Source organism: Nelumbo lutea, chromosome 8, assembly GCF_056320005.1.
Source record: "Nelumbo lutea isolate HS-2025 chromosome 8, American lotus-T2T, whole genome shotgun sequence".
Taxonomy (NCBI): Eukaryota; Viridiplantae; Streptophyta; class Magnoliopsida; order Proteales; family Nelumbonaceae; genus Nelumbo; species Nelumbo lutea.
Window position 1 is genome coordinate 14,597,079 of NC_142691.1, and position 15,914 is coordinate 14,612,992.

Here is a 15,914-nt window from a genome sequence, read left to right on the forward strand (position 1 = left end):
TTTTTAAGGCATTTTAAGAAATTTTGTTTTTAATAATTAAATAACATAAAAGGCTCCCTCTGAAATTTTGAAAAAAAAATATAAAGCATGATTCCCAAAGTACCGATACACCCCTTCCACCATATCGGGGTGAATCGATATTTTGAACCTTGGTTAAGTGTGATTAACAAATAAAGAACTTGAATTAGAGCTCGAGTCAAAATATTGATGATTCTGTAAAACACAATTACCATATTAAATATTACAAATATATATATATATATATATATATATATATATATATATTTATTTATTTATTTAACATAGACAAGTGTTCTTAGGAGCACCTTCCACCACTATTTTAGTTGCCTAACCGGGGTGAAGGGGAGGTAAGAAAGATGGTGAGAGTGATGAAAACAAATGGAGTTAGAATTATATTGGGAAGCAGTCACAATGAAATTCAAGGGTCACGATTATGATTGAGGTTGCAAGGAACATCTACGATCACTGGATAGTTCTTTGTGTTGGTTCGAAAAAATGGATGAAACGAACAAACTCCTTCCAGGTACAGTGGAGTCTGCATTTCAATTAAGCGTGACACCTACAACAGAGCACTTTGTTAAATATGGCGTGACATCTACAATGAACTACCCTATAGTTACCAATGCAGAGGATGGGTTTTAAGAAGGATAAAACAAATTTTACATTCAGAACAATTCCCAAAAATATTTTATACTTGGTGGAAGCAAGGACTATAGTCCAACATTATCTCAATCTCATATTATCTTTGATAGAAAGAGAGCATGGTTGAACAAATATTTTCTGTTTCTAATCAAATGAAAGACAAAACTGAAGTATGCTTTTTCTAACTCAGGAATATATAAAATAATTAAACTGGAAACGATACAAAATTGGAACACCATAAATACAGGAGAGTAAGGCAATCTGAATGATGATACTTACTGCTCGGCGGAAGGCAAACATTTCTTCTTGACCAGATAGTAGGGATGCAATACCAGCTGGTGAACCACCTGAACCCACACTACCTTTTGCTAACACATCTCTACGAAGCCTCGTACCTTCTATCTCTGTTTCAAATTGGAAACTGGAAAAGAGAAGGAAACATTTTCACATCAATGCCAAATCTTCAAACTAGAGCAGAAATGCTAAAAAGAACAAGAATAGTGAAGCACTGAAATGTGGCAAGTTTTCTCTGTTGGCATCTAAAAGTCATTTGGTGGTGGAATAAGAAAGCACCCAGAAACAGCAACCCATAACCTCAGTCCATGATCACCCGAATGGAATAACATAACCTATGAACCAGCCAGCGGAATGAAAAGAAAATGCAAATTAAGAATTTTTGTCAGGGTAAAAGTTTTTGGCAGTTTTACAAGTCAACTTGAAGAACTTCATATAGTTGCATCATTTGTGATTTTGACAGCAATGCTCCACTTTGATCATGCTTAGTTGAAATCTAGCACCAAAAAATCTCCGACTCAAACCAAAAAATTGAGTTTTGGAACCTCTGTCTCCTGTGCCCATGGAAGTACAATGACAGGATTAGGGTGTGCTTGCCATTCAAATTCCAGACAATTGATCCTATCATTGAAAAGTCCATAGTGACTTGTGACAAAGGCAAAGGCCTATAGGGCCTATCCTCAAGGAAAAGAAGGCTAGAGGTAGTTTTTGGAATTTTATTGTTTGACAACAAAATGGAGCTTAATCTTGGACTGGAAGAATGGAGACAACTGAAGATCAGGATAAGAATGACAATGGTTGAGTACTTATTAAAAAAAAAAGATGACAATGGTTGAGGTATCATCTAGTAGTGGAAACTAGACCTTACATGGCCTATAGAAGTTGCAAAAAAGATAAGTTTGCTATGCATGAGTGTTTTTTGGGCAAAGATAAAACGCATTGGAAAAATTATCAAATTTCATTGTTGATGACTTGTTTCATTTCATTATAAGGAGCAATTGCAAAGTTGGATTTATCAGTTGAACCTTGCCAAAGAACACTTGAACCAAAGTAGATAGACCATAGACTAGCCTCACAAACCTGTTTGCTATTCTAGCAACTTTCAACTATAATACACAACTAGTAACCTTTCTATTCTGATATTCTAAAAAGCATATTTCTCTCCTACGAATAAGTTCCATGCTTGTTCATGCATCATTTTGTTTCAGACTTAACTCTTAGATCCTCTTGATCAAAGAAGAGGCTGAAAAGCAAGGAGATCTTTTATCCAGCAGCAAACAAAAACAGAATCTCTTCACAGAAAGAAAAAGGAAAGTCAATTATCTTCCTTTCTAACTTCTAACCAATAATTTTTAGGGAAAAATTCTTAAAGTACCCCTAAGGTTTAGCTAATTGACTAACTCTACCCCTACTGTTTGGCTATTGTCTTAAAGTACCCCTATTGTTTCTGACAATTGACTAACTCTACCCCTATCGTTAATTTTCGTCAATGTTCCGTCAAAATCTGTATACACATGACATATAAATATTTTTAAAACCCAATACTACCCTCCATCCCCTGCAAACCCAGTTCCTGCAGTAGATACTGTCCTGACCGTCATTAGGCTCACTTCCATTTCCAAAAAAAGATTTCTCCACCTCCTGTTCTTGCTCTTCTTCGAGTCCTCTTTCGAGATGGGCTTCTGTAGTTTGAAGCTGCTCTGCACATCTACAACCAAACTGAAGTTTTCATTTCTGGTTCAACTTGGTCACTCGGTATATCATCCCCACCTTGATTACTAAATCTGTCTCTCTCCATAGTTCACTCTTGAGATAGAAAATTCTTCTTCAATCCTTCTGTAGTTCAATTTGCTCAAGGGACTTGTCGGTTCGAGCTTTCAAGTCGTATTCCGAAACTAAGAACGAGGAGATTCCCAAAGCTTCCCATCATGAAGATTGCTTTGGAGGAACTTCTCAGTAGCAATGGTTCGACTATTCCCATGGATAAGCATAGTCTACGTGTCTCGATAAACACATCTAATTCCAATTCACCCCCTCTGTCATCATCACTGGACAGTGGATCTCCATCATCTCCAACAGATTCAACTTCTTCTCCGACGACAAAAAATCTGAACAATCTTCTTGCTTCAACCTCAGAGAAGAACAACATCTATGCAACGGATGAGTTCCGCATGTTCTCTTTCAAGGTCCGACCTTGTTCCTGAGCATATTCTCATGATTGGATCAAGTGTCTGTTTGTTCACCCATGTGAAAACGCTCGCAGGAGAGACCCAAGGAAGTTTCATTACAGTTGTCTTCCTTGCCCTGATTTCAGAAAAGGGGCATGCAGAAGTGGAGATATGTGTATGCACATGGAGCCTTTGAGTGCTGGCTTCACCCGGTGCGGTACAAGACTCGACTCTGCAAGGATGACACAAATTGCACGAGGCATGTCTGTTTCTTTGCCCACACAGCTGAGGAGCTGTGCACCCTGTATGTCTCCACGGGCTCTGCTGATCCTTCTCCCTGCTCAACTGCTTCAGCTGCTACTGCTATGGAGATGGCTGCTGCCATGAGCCTCTGGCTTGGTTGACCCTCCTCAGTCTCTGTTATGTCACCGTCCCCTTTCACACCACCCATGTCCCCGTCTGGTAATGGCATTAACCATCCTTGGCTTGGCCACGGCCCAATGTCCCAACCCTGCATCTTCCTGGTAGTAATCTTCAATCTAGTCGCCTGAGATCCTCTCTCAATGCAAGAGACATCCCAGCAGAGGACAGTTTGTTTCTACTGTTCGTCTTCTGGAACAACGACAGCCCATTCTTTTCTTTCTTTTCTTCCATAACATCTTTCGTTCATCTTCTGGAAATTTTTTATCAGTTGAGTTTTATTCTGAAAATTTGAAAAATAGTAGAGGGAAAATTCGGCATTTTATTTTTTCCATTACGATTTAACAATGGCAACAATTGTTAGAAACAGTAGGGATACTTAAGACAATACTGGAAAAGTAGGGGTATAGTTAGTTAATTCCCTAAACCTTAGGGGTAGTTTAAGAAATTTGCCCAAATTTTTATGATTGCAACTCCAAGACAAAAAAGGGATGAGTTCGTTAGAAGTTAATAATACAACTTCCTGGAAAATGAAAATAAATTAGATAAGCAGGAAAAAATTACAGAAAGGAAGTAGCAAAAGAGAAATACTTGATAGAAAGCATACATTTTTCAACATAAAATAAAATTAATGTTCCAGAATAGAAAACTGAAAACAAAATAACTACCTTTCCAAATCAAAAAGTGTCCCCTCATCTGTTCCCTGAAATAGATCATCAATAGAAGAAGCTGCCGTACAGAATAGGCAGCAATGGTGATTGTACAGTTCATCAATAAGTGTAATAAATCTCCGGGCCTGAAACAGCACCGAGGAAAAGTTCCGTAAGGTTGAAAGGAAAATGCCCCCCCCAACTGATAGGGTAGAAAAATTATGACATCATAGAGCATGTCAACATGTACCAGGAACTCAGAGCATATGTATAGAAAAGAGAAACAATAAAGATTCATCTGAGCTAGATTGAGGTCCATCTCAAGATCTCCTGACATGGTCTAAAAATTGCTCCCAGTTAATAAAAGCTTCAATCTACTTTAGGTGGGTCCTACAATTTCTCATAAGTTCGATAATAATGGAATATTTGACAAAAGAATGCTGATCAAAAAAATATTTGACAAAAGGATTAACAATCACTAGCAGCAAAAATACCTTGTCGCGAATGCGCATACTCATCACAGGAATGTCAGATATAAAGACTGTGTGATAGTTTTTAGCTATTGCAATATAATCTGCTGCCCCTACCTGAAGAAAATCAAAATTATTATAAGCCCATACATATACAAAGCAAGTACTTTAGGCAAGATTGTTTCATAAAGTAAGAAGCCAATACATTGAATAGAGCTTAGTATGTATGAAGATAAGATGCTTTGATGTAGTCTTACTCTTTTCTTAGAACTAATTGAGGATATCATGGATGAATGAAAGCTAACTCTTGGAAAACAAAGTGGCACAGGGTGGGCTTAAATGTTAAAGTCAAAACAATCATAATGATGATAATAATTGTTATCAAATATTAAAAGACTGATAAAAATTAAGATCTCTCTGATTGCTATTTAGTCATGACTAAATGACAAATACTGATTACTGACTATTAGCACTAGAATTATAAGATTAATGTTTAAATAAATCATTAGATCAAGATAAAAATAAGAGTTAGATACAACTATAATACTATTTTATCATACAGGGGCAGACATACTACCGGGCGACCACATAGATATTCGAATGTGAATCTTGCTACCCCATTACAGCTTTCAGGAACCTCCAAAGTTCTGATTTAAAACATAATGCAAGCATCAATTGGAATCAGCCTATCTTAGGAGTAAATTGTGTTCAGATTGAATGTGTTACCTTCCAAACATCACTGGAATGGTAGTAGCACTAATCCTTCCTCCAGATTTATTGATGATTTTGCACCATATTTTATCAAATTCTTTAACAGCATGGCTATCTAAAGGCCAGACGTAGTGAACCTGCATGGATGCATATTGATAACCGTTTTCAACTTATAAGAAAATATATCTCTTGTCTAGGGCTTAAGAATTTGAATGATGCATCAGTGCATCAAATATAGAAGCCATTACTAGGCATAATGGTAAAATCTCAGGCTGGCAAGCATGAGAATGTGGCTTCGAGTCTGAGAGTGGCCACTGTGCAAAAAAAAAATATAAAAAAAAAAAAACAAAGGTTAGAGCTGAATCCAGTCTACCCCTCCCAAGACCCCAGATAGCTGGGACTGCCATTGGGTAATGGCCTTTATGACCAGTGCACCAAATATCCTGAAATGATGCAACTTCTAAGGATACATCCCAAGAAATGCCATTTGTATCCAAATACCCCAAAATAAGTAAATAAGCATCAAGTTTAAATCTCGCCTGGTCTATGGATCTTTTTGCTATATAACGGCGATAGTCAATCTCACTTCCAACCGCAACAATTTGACAGTGCTGTTCCAGCTTCGCAACAAATTTTAGGAAGATCTCTCGCTGCATGCCATCCTACACATGGAAGGCACAACATGAAGTGCTTTAACCTTGAATCTCTAAACATGGCCTACTGAATAAGCCGGTAATGGTGCCATAAAAAAAAGGCAGGTAGCAATACCATTTTTGTTTGATTTTTATGTTAATTACTGAGGGGAAAGAAAAATGATAGAGATCTTAAGGTGTCAGGTTATCCTTCTGCCCACAATTCAAGTAACTTGAGATAGAGGAAGGGAAGTTGTCAGGTGGTGATAAGAGGGATGTAGGACTCAGTGAAAGGTCCTTGGGCATTGTCACCATATCAGAGAATCTAGAGAATTGGTGTCAGAAATAAAGTTCATTCAAATTGATCCACTTTACTTGCTCATAGCCTTGCCACTTAGCCAGAGATGGAGTTGAAAGGAGTGAATTATATTGGAGATCAGCTGTTCTGGAATAGCATCTTGTCTCTCTTGATTGTACCTTGTGTCTCATGATTTTATGACAGTTTTTATGACCTTTTCCATTCCCATCTTTATAATGGGAATAAATACCATCTTTCTTATGGGAATATAAAGTTGAAGCACCCCTGAGTAAAGTATAATGGGTAAGCCCTGAAGGGACAAAACTTGGGGGGTGGAGGAGGAGATGAAATAAACCTGAAAGAATAGGATGATCAGCCAAGGGACTAAGGTGATTTGAAGACATCAAACAACCGGAGACACACCTGATTCAAATCCTGTGCTGCTCTATTGCTAGTAGCCACAAGAACAGTTCCAGTACTCAACAATCTGCTTAAAATTCCAGATAAGGCCACAATAGCAAATACATCAACAGTCTGAAATAGGAAACAAGAAATATTAAGTCAAATAACTTGTTTTCACAGTGATAATCCAGTTTGTGAAAAATGAACTAATAATTTATGAAGTGATTGAATACTCTATACTAGTGCCATACATGACAAAGAAGAATGCTACATATAAAATGGAACAATTAATCTTTTTTCTTTTTGAGAAAAGATAACAGATTTCAATAATCAAGGGAGGAATGTACAAGGCCTTGGCAGTAAAAAATAAAAAAGCAAAGCCCGCTAATAATTTGGCAATGCATGAGCACTATACAAAAAGTCCCTTCCCAAACCAGAATTTGCTAGGTTATCAGCCAACTGGTTTTAACTCTCTAGAAATCCATCTAAAACTGCACTACAAGCAAGAGGCTATCTCCTTGGGAGAGCTTCCAAGGATCAGGAATCTGTCCAGACACCCAGTTTATGAAATTTCTCGAGTCCCCTTCCACTGCAATGGAACTAAGCTGCTTCAACTTGGCAATTCTTAGACCCTCCAGGAGAGCTCGAGTTTCTGTTTCTGTTGCATCAGCAGCATTGGAAGGACCACTAAGAGCCCATGTCACTTTGCCATTTCATCTGCGCACCAGACCTCCTATTTCCAGGTTCCAACTAAGAATTTTGGCAGTTCCAAGGAAATGGAACTAATGATTTCATTCTCCAAGTCCAACCGGGAATCGATTAGTAACAGCCCTGAACCTAATTGAGTTGACAGGATAGCTCATACATCAAGGAACAATTTGTATAGATGGACAGAATGTATCACACAGTGATAGCACAGGTGAGGCACATTTCAAGTTCTGTGCTTCGCCTAGGCCCAGGTGCATCTCCTTTAAAAAGGCATGTGCGTGGTGTGCCTTGTGCCTCAGCCCAGGCGTGCACCTTAAAATTTGTGCTTTAAGCATGGTGGCTGAGCTGGGGGCTCCACCCATGGACCACCAACTGCCCCTTGAGGCAAATCAAACATGTCCATACTAAGGTCTTAAATTCTTCATCCATACATAAAAGATTGGTTTTTAATTTTAACTATAGTTCCTTGTCTTTTAAAAATGTCTTGTATTAAGACAGGACCTGATCCCATAAATGTCTTTGAACTATGTCAAGTACTATATTGGTAAAACAAGCTCTTGAAGAACTTCAGGTTTCAAATACCTGTATTTCATCAAAGCAAAGAATACTTGCTCCTCTCTGATTCATTTGCCGATCTACAAGAAACTTATCTGCCACAGTAGGAAGGATATTCTTCATCTGTACTTCTTGCATATATCTTTCTTCTGCAACCAGCCACTGTTTTACTTTATTGTCAAATGGAAGGTTCATAATCCAGCTAGAAATACCAGACTGCAAGGACTTCTCCTCAACTTGGTTTTTCCATATCTTATGCATATGCTCATGTATTTCAAGCATAGCCTGCAAGTGAAGAATATAAAATTTATGAAATATGCAAGAGTCAAAACAAAAAGGGAATAAAGGAAAAGAGCTTTTCTAGAATAATATCTGTGAGAAAATTGGCATGTTTAAGTAGTCTAGTTAAGGAAGCTAGGCAACAAAAATGAATAGCTAAATATATGCATATACAATATATTATATGTACATGACAGTACATAGGCAACAGGGAAATTTCATGTAATGATAAACTATTAACCAAAATTTAAATTAATAAATGACAAAGAAAAATACACTTGACTTTCAGAAATAATGACAAGATTTTTGGATAAACCATACACAAGGATTAAAAACCTTAATTTTTTAGATTTACATGCACTTCTATCCATCAAGAATGGATTACAAACTCATATCAATATACGAAGGGGACATAACTAGTTATTGGCTTCCATTAAGATGCCTAATATCCATACCGCCTGCCTAGTTAGCCAGATAGGTGAGGTGATTGCATAGTCAACACTTTTTAATAACACTGGTTTGTCCTCTACCGAAACCATAGATCATTCATTCATTCTCAGTAGAAATAAAGCAAAATCTATTACTAATATGGAAGTGAGGCCTGACAACACAGGAAGTCCAATTGCTTTAACAATAGGTGAACATTTGCCATCTATTGGTTTATTGGCAGAAATAATCTAGAATATTCCATAACTTACTAATGAAGAAGGTTGTATTCCCTCCTCACAGTAGATTTTCATGAGCAACAGTTAAGTAGAGGCATGATAAATGAAAATAAAGTATTTAATCAGGATATCCCTTTTTTGTGGGAGAGCCCCTTCTCATCTTGATGTTGCTAGCTTCTTTATTTTCCTTCTCTTTTAGGAAATAGAGTTTATTTTATTTGCAACAAAAAATAGAGCAGCTGATGTTTGCCCCTTATTTTTAATTTTTATGAAACCGAAAATGTGAACAAACAAATTTTGTACTCTAAAGACTTCCCTACTATCTCCCTTTTTCATTCATGAGGATAACAGGTTATGCTTGATTGTAGGATCTTCTGCATGCATATATATGTTCACATTGTTACATGTGTATATATGGTATATGCACATATAAACACAAAACATATGTTCACATTGTTACATGCACAAATTGGTAAAGTTCTTCCAGGCTGGGAAAGGGAAATATATATGCTATGGCTCGAGATATAAATAAAACAGGAACTTAAAACAATAGCTGTGCCATATATTTGTAAGGCTACATATAGAACATTACTGTTGATATTTGTTGAAATATGAGAAATAAGTTCGTCATTTGTCATATTTGCAGTAATTGAATGAGTATGTTTACTTTTTATATTTCCTCTTATAAGGTGATCTTTGGCAGGTTCTATCTTTTGTTTCCATCTCTTAATAGGGAGGTTTTCATAGGTCTTTTGTTGCCGTTATAGGGAGTACACAGACAGGGGTATATCAGTCCTTTTGTTTGTATTGTGAAATATAAATAATAGAAAAGAGGCTAATGCTCTATGCTCTTTCCTCTCTTCCTCAACCTGCATTCTCTTCTATCTCTTCTTCCTGTTTTCCCTTCTCTCTTAAATCAACACACTTAAAACACTAAATTCACAAGGACAACAGACAAATTTATTTATTTACTCTGTGCAACTATGATTTTATGAAATCAATTGAAAAATCCCAAGGCGCTATGTAGATATGTATTTTAACTTTTATAATTGATGAAGAAGAACTAAATAAATGAGGAATAACCTCCCGAAACATGACAAAATGCACACAATTGCTAAACTATAATAATTCAGACTTCTACTTCCAAGAAAACCATGCATTTCCAATCTACAAGAAAACTATGTTATGACTGCAGAATACTGTCAATATCTAACAATATAAACAAACCTTTACCTCGTGAAAGTGAAACCTCCGTCGATGTTTAACAATACCTTCGGTGGCACTGTAGAACATGTCCATAAGCATGGTTTTCCCTGCATTGTACACAAGAATTTTGTTTTTCTTTGTGAAAAGCTGTTATACACGAGTTAAAGATCATATGGTTGCAATCCAGAAAGGGGTCCTCATATGAGGGAACACTTCTATCCAGTGGATTGGTTGTATATGGAACTTAAACAGAATTTTGTATGGGTGTCAAACAGTCTGACACCAGGAAAGTGCCAACCCATGTCAAAATCCCTCATTGAATCAAATTCCACAGAATATTATAATAGAAAATAAACATGGCATGGCATGGAAACAGAACATAATCTAAAAGAAGCTTCAGCCTATATGATAGAGTGGATATGAAGCTATCTTATTTGGATATACAACTCAAATGCAAGAAACTGAAGGAAAATCTAATTTTAATTTAAAAAAGGTAAGGAAAGTCGAATTCTAAGTTTCTAATTTTGGTACAAATGGATGATGAACAATTATATACAAGCATTTTCTTCACAAGCATATCATCAATGTATCAACAACATACCACTTCCAACATTTCCATATAAATACAGTCCTTTTGGGGCCGGAGGGGCAACTGGTCTGCGGCCAACTAGTGAATCCAACTTCTTTTCCCGATTAAGGTAAGACACCCATTTTCCAACCCCTGGTTCTATGTTCCCATTTTTTTTCCTGATTGAAAATAGATATTTCATAAATGAAAAAAAAAGAAAAACCAGTGAGTGTCGAGAAAATAAAATGTCATTGCTGGATTTACAAGTTATATGAGCAGATTTGCATCTATCAATTCTCAAATAAAATCTGCATCTATGAATCTTCAAATTTTAATTACTCCAGTGACTGCACAATGATAATTAATTAGAATAGAAAAACAACCCAACCATCTAAGAAACATTGCATCCAAACTTCAATAACTCATGGTAGATACATTTACCAATGAAGTGTCAGTACCCCAATCTGTATACTAATCACTGCTGTCACTAATCATAGTCAGGGTGTTGCTTAGGGCTGTCAATGGGTCGGGTTGGACCTGATGGAACCGAACTGATTGGGTCGGCTCTGGATCTAGGAACTGGAACTGATGAGTTGGTTCCGGTTCCTAATAAATTGTCCCAATTCTTATCGGTTCAGAACAAGTTCTACCCAGTCCTGAACTGATTCAGACCCGACCCAACCTATCTATATATATATATATATATATATATATATATATATATATATATATAATATGTTGAATTATATATTATTTAATATATTAATAAATTAATATTATATATATAATTTAATAATTTAATAAATTAATATTATATATAATATTTTTAGTAGGCTTATCATAATCGGGTCCATCGGGTCAGACCCCATTGTCCCGAGAACCGATCGGTTTGGTGCTGGGTCTAAAATTACAGACCCTATCAGGTCCAGTTCGGTTCCAGGTCCTTTTCATTTCTTGTCGGGTTGGTTCTGGTTTTACTTGGACCTGACCCATTGACAGCCCTAGTGTTGTTAATCTCAGAGTTAAGCTTTTCAAACTCAACAAGTAGACATGACTTTGAAAAGTTTTAAAACACTGTTAAGGAGAAAAGTAATGATGGTGACACCACATCTTATGGTTAAGAACCAGACTTTGGTAGCCTCAGAGTCAAGAAGGCTTCCATTACATGGAACTTGAAAGGGAATACACAAGAATGCACTACAACCATTCAAGAATGTTCATATCTGAACATCGTCCTATATAAGGTGATTTATTTTTATGAGTTCCTCTATAAGGTGATTCTTTGAATGTGAGATGGGATTCTTTGCAACTGGTTACATTGTAGCAATGCATTGAATGGTAACAATGGAAATAAGTTGCTCCACCAATCCACTGCATTGTGGAACCTTTAAGAAATAAATGATTATTGAACAAAAATGAATTCTAAAATAATAATGTGTTTGATGATAAAATATAGGTGAAGGACAGCAGGAAAAAACTATTAAATCAACTCATCCAAACATTCACTGACTTTATAGCAGAAAATTTATTAATTGCACAAGGTTCTTGAAGGTTCTAAGCATGAAAATGAATCAAACAGGTTGGCCTATTTCAATGGGAAAATTCATTCAGCACCAATAGCTAGCCAAACATATCTGCCTTCTTTCCTTTTTGGCTTACATAACACTACTTCCATACACCAATAAGCAACCAAAAGACTCTTTGAAACTTGTAATAAATGTGTTACCTGTTGTCATTTATAAACTATAATTGATGTCAAAATAACGATTCCTACAAAATGAGAGTTATTTCTTTGTATATATATTTACTGCCAAAATAACAGGAGAACTGTCACGTGGTCTTCTTAGTTGGTTATGCGGTGTTTTTTAAAGCTTAATTGGTTTAATTAATTGATGTAAATGATAAAATCCAATGTATAATGTCCAAGCATCCTTTTGGTGCAAAGTTGTCATTGTTCCTCATATATGTTTCATTTGAACAGTCATATGCACCAATATCTACTATACTGAATAAGTTGAAAAGAAGATGATACTCCAAAAAACATGCATAAAGGAATGTATGAGAGTCTTTTGAGGAGTATAAAGCCTCTCACCGTGAAATCCATTTCTCAACAAGCTTATTTTGGTGTTTATTTACTGTAGTCCAAACACCACCCTTTTGTTTGAGCTCAGCTTCCTCCATCAAAAGCTTGTGCCGTTCATCCTCCCGGTTCTTCTCCCAATTGTCCAGGTTAATCTGCAAAAGGTATAAAATAAACAACCTTTGAGTTTGACCAAGAAAATCAAATTAGCCACTTGATTCACCACAGAGATCCAGGCATACATGGTATTGCTCCATATCTTTCTCATACTGCTCCAACCTCCCAAGTAAGTTTTCCAATTCAGAAGCCACACTTTCCTGGTAAGGATCATATTGGAGCTTTCCTTCCTCAACTAAACTCCTATAGACTTTTAGTGGTCCTGCAAAGAAATAATTGGATAAGAAAAATATATACATAGATAAAGGACTATGACTTAAGTCAAATCACTCAATTCATTCGCATTCCTCCAAGAAACCTGGCCTTATCCACTAAGAAGACTAGGGGGAACAAGAGAATGGTTCTGATAACAAAAAATACTCATATATTAAAGAAAAATACCAGCCAAAAGTATTCATATACTGAAGAAAAATATCAGCAGCTCAATATCAAAATAAAAAGAATAAACAAAAAGTCCATGGCTAAACTTAGCTAATCTTGATTTGAGGTTGGCTACATGAATCTTGATTTACCATTCTACTCTATTAAGAGTCTCAAAATTGCTAATTAATGCAATGAAAGTGTGCTTAAGAGAGTCTTATTTTTCATTACCATCCTTTAATTGGTAGTAATACACATGCCCTTTGCAAGGTTCCAACTCCATCTGTGCTTGTTTAGTTATTCTTTGCTTTGTATGAAACACCAATATCATGACTGTGGAACGGGTTTGACTTTTGTCAATAAATTCATGTCAACATTAAGGATCTTCACCTCTCACCTTCCGGTAAGTCAACATAAGGAATGCCGTTTCTCTTTTTTCTTTTAAATGCCGATACTAGGTACTGCATCTTTGAATTGGTATAAACATGAGATAGGGAAGACGTTTCATTATCCTACCGTTATCTAGGAAACTCAGGAATCCCTTTTTTATCAGTGACAAATTACTTAGAATCTTCTTGGGACATAATCAACCCTCTTAAGATGAAATCAATATTCTTTATCTTGGAACTGAACCTAACCAACTGACACAAGTATTATATTTCTAGTTGAGTCAAGTTGAGCTTCAGCACCGAAGTACCTAACGCGACTTGTATTATATGCATAATGGTGAACTGTTGTATCACTTTTACAAGCTTAAACTTCTTCAATCCCACATAACAATGAAATTCTATGAACCTAGAAAACTAATTGCTAGGAAAATGCAAAAAAAACAAAAAACAAAAAACAAAAACAGAAAAAAAAGAAAAAACAAAATGCTCACATTTAAATTCAACTACCCAAGCACTTGGGGTCCACTGCCGAACCAGTCATGCAGAGAAGCGGCCATAAAGTCTCATTATTTAAAGATTACGAACCAAATAATTCTGGTTCTATGCCAGAAACTAATTAAGATAATGTAACAGGACAAACAGAACTATAGAAGACGTACCAGTTTGACAAGCTACTTCAGAATACAGATGAACCGAAATTCACAAGGAGAACAATGGAAAACGAAATTGAATGAGACAGGAAATTAAAAGAAGTCGACAGAAGATGGAATTTGAATTCGGGAGATGAATAAAACGAAATTCAACCTGGACGCCTTGGGGAAGGCTGCTGAGATCGATCACAGTAACAGCGGATCACATTTATCTGAGACTTGGAGGATCTATCCAATAGGTTTTTCCTAGCGAAAGCTCGACATAGAAGTGACGAAACCGAAGCAAGCCTTCTCATCGTCATCTTGCTCCCGTCCGATGAGAACTAAGGAACACTCGGAGTCGATGACTCAACTCCGGAGTAGCGCCAATTCCAAAAAAGTGTATCAAACGCCGCAGGCAACGTGGCGTCACGGAGGCCATCCACTTGTCATGTCTCGGTTCCTCGAGTAGGTTGAACCGTTGAAGTCGAAGAGACTGTCCTGTGGGGCATAGTGGTCGACAGTAGGGTGTTCATTATACGGTTCAACCCGCCAAATCGATCGAACCAAATCATAATTTGCTGTGGGTTAAACGGTTGATTCGATTTTCTGAATTTTAGGCTCAGTTTGGAAGGAGAGTTCAAATGTAAATACGTGGAGTGTAAAACCTTATATATTGTATTATTTTATATGCATTTGCAGTGTATACTCTTTCCAAATTGAGACTTAGAAACCAAATTTGCATACTAATTATATGGTGACTAATTGAGTAGTCACTCGTTGGTATGTTAGTTGGCTCGTTTCAATATTGGCACAGAATTAATTTCTGCAACCATCAATATAGCATACTAACTAGGAGTGTACGACACCAAATACAAAAAAAAAGATTTTATGGTGATTAAAAAACAATACTACTAATTATTATTTATATAAACATATATGTTATTTGGGCTTTATAATTGGATTAAACCCAATAAAATGGTGCAAATCATAGGTCCTGTTTGATGCGTCTTTTTGTATAGGCTGTTGGCTTTTTAGAAATTTGGTAGTCCACGTGTTACTATTTTCTCATTTGGTTAGAAAAAGATTTAACCATTGAAAACCACAACCTTAAAAAACGTAGGAAGCTAATTTGGGCCATTTTGGAAAGCTCCAAATGGAGCTTTTTGTCTTCTTTTTTTTTCAATTCACTTTCGAGCGGAAAGACATGTAAACAAATACATCTTAATCAAACAGTTTTCAAGCTGTTAAGACCTTGATGCAAAAGCTCACATTGTCTTTTGACTGTCAAAACTTTCAGAAGATCTTTCAAAAAAAACTTATCAAACAGCCCCATATTAAAAACCACACCATACCATAATAGAACAGTTTGATTTGGTTAAAAAAAAAAAAAAAACTCAAATCATATTCTACCAATTTGAGTTGTGATGTACTCTTAACCGCACCAAACTGAACGTGAACACCCCTCCTATTCAACAAAAGTCTTATAATCTCATCGATCAGGTCTGAAATCTCTATAGATAATGCTCTACTTTATCGAATCTCAATGGAGTCCTCCATCGTCTAGTTAGCAATATTGGGGGTTAGGGA

General features: G+C 36.3%; 1 protein-coding gene across 4 annotated transcripts; it reads right to left on the reverse strand.

Moving 5' to 3' along the window:
* Nucleotides 1–158: 158 nt before the first annotated feature.
* LOC148842908 (AFG1-like ATPase family protein) lies at nucleotides 159–14,699 on the reverse strand. Of its 4 annotated transcripts, none has more exons than XM_088959944.1 (15): nucleotides 14,500–14,699; nucleotides 13,012–13,148; nucleotides 12,782–12,924; nucleotides 10,723–10,868; nucleotides 10,149–10,228; nucleotides 7,999–8,256; nucleotides 6,730–6,840; nucleotides 5,916–6,038; nucleotides 5,392–5,513; nucleotides 5,243–5,312; nucleotides 4,690–4,782; nucleotides 4,446–4,535; nucleotides 4,214–4,341; nucleotides 943–1,084; nucleotides 159–580 (listed from the first exon to the last, which is right to left on the reverse strand). In XM_088959944.1, exons 1-15 carry the CDS (start codon nucleotides 14,645–14,647, stop codon nucleotides 440–442), a joined length of 1,932 nt encoding a protein of 643 aa, XP_088816070.1. In that variant the 5' UTR covers nucleotides 14,648–14,699; the 3' UTR covers nucleotides 159–439. The 4 variants fall into 4 exon arrangements, with proteins under 4 accessions (XP_088816070.1, XP_088816072.1, XP_088816071.1 ...); XM_088959946.1 differs by having other exon boundaries at nucleotides 14,355–14,529; XM_088959945.1 differs by lacking the exon at nucleotides 4,446–4,535 and having other exon boundaries at nucleotides 14,500–14,698.
* Between the last annotated feature and the right edge of the window lie 1,215 nt (nucleotides 14,700–15,914).

Coding starts and splice junctions, on each gene's coding strand:
- LOC148842908 (XM_088959944.1), bottom strand. CDS start 14,647: ATGACGATGAGAAGGCTTGCTTCGGTTTCGTCACTTCTATGTCGAGCT. Junction 13,149..14,499: donor GCCTTCCCCAAGGCGTCCAG/GTTGAATTTCGT, acceptor ATTTCTTTGCAG/GACCACTAAAAGTCTATAGG. Junction 4,342..4,445: donor ACATATGCTCTGAGTTCCTG/GTACATGTTGAC, acceptor GTGCTGTTTCAG/GCCCGGAGATTTATTACACT.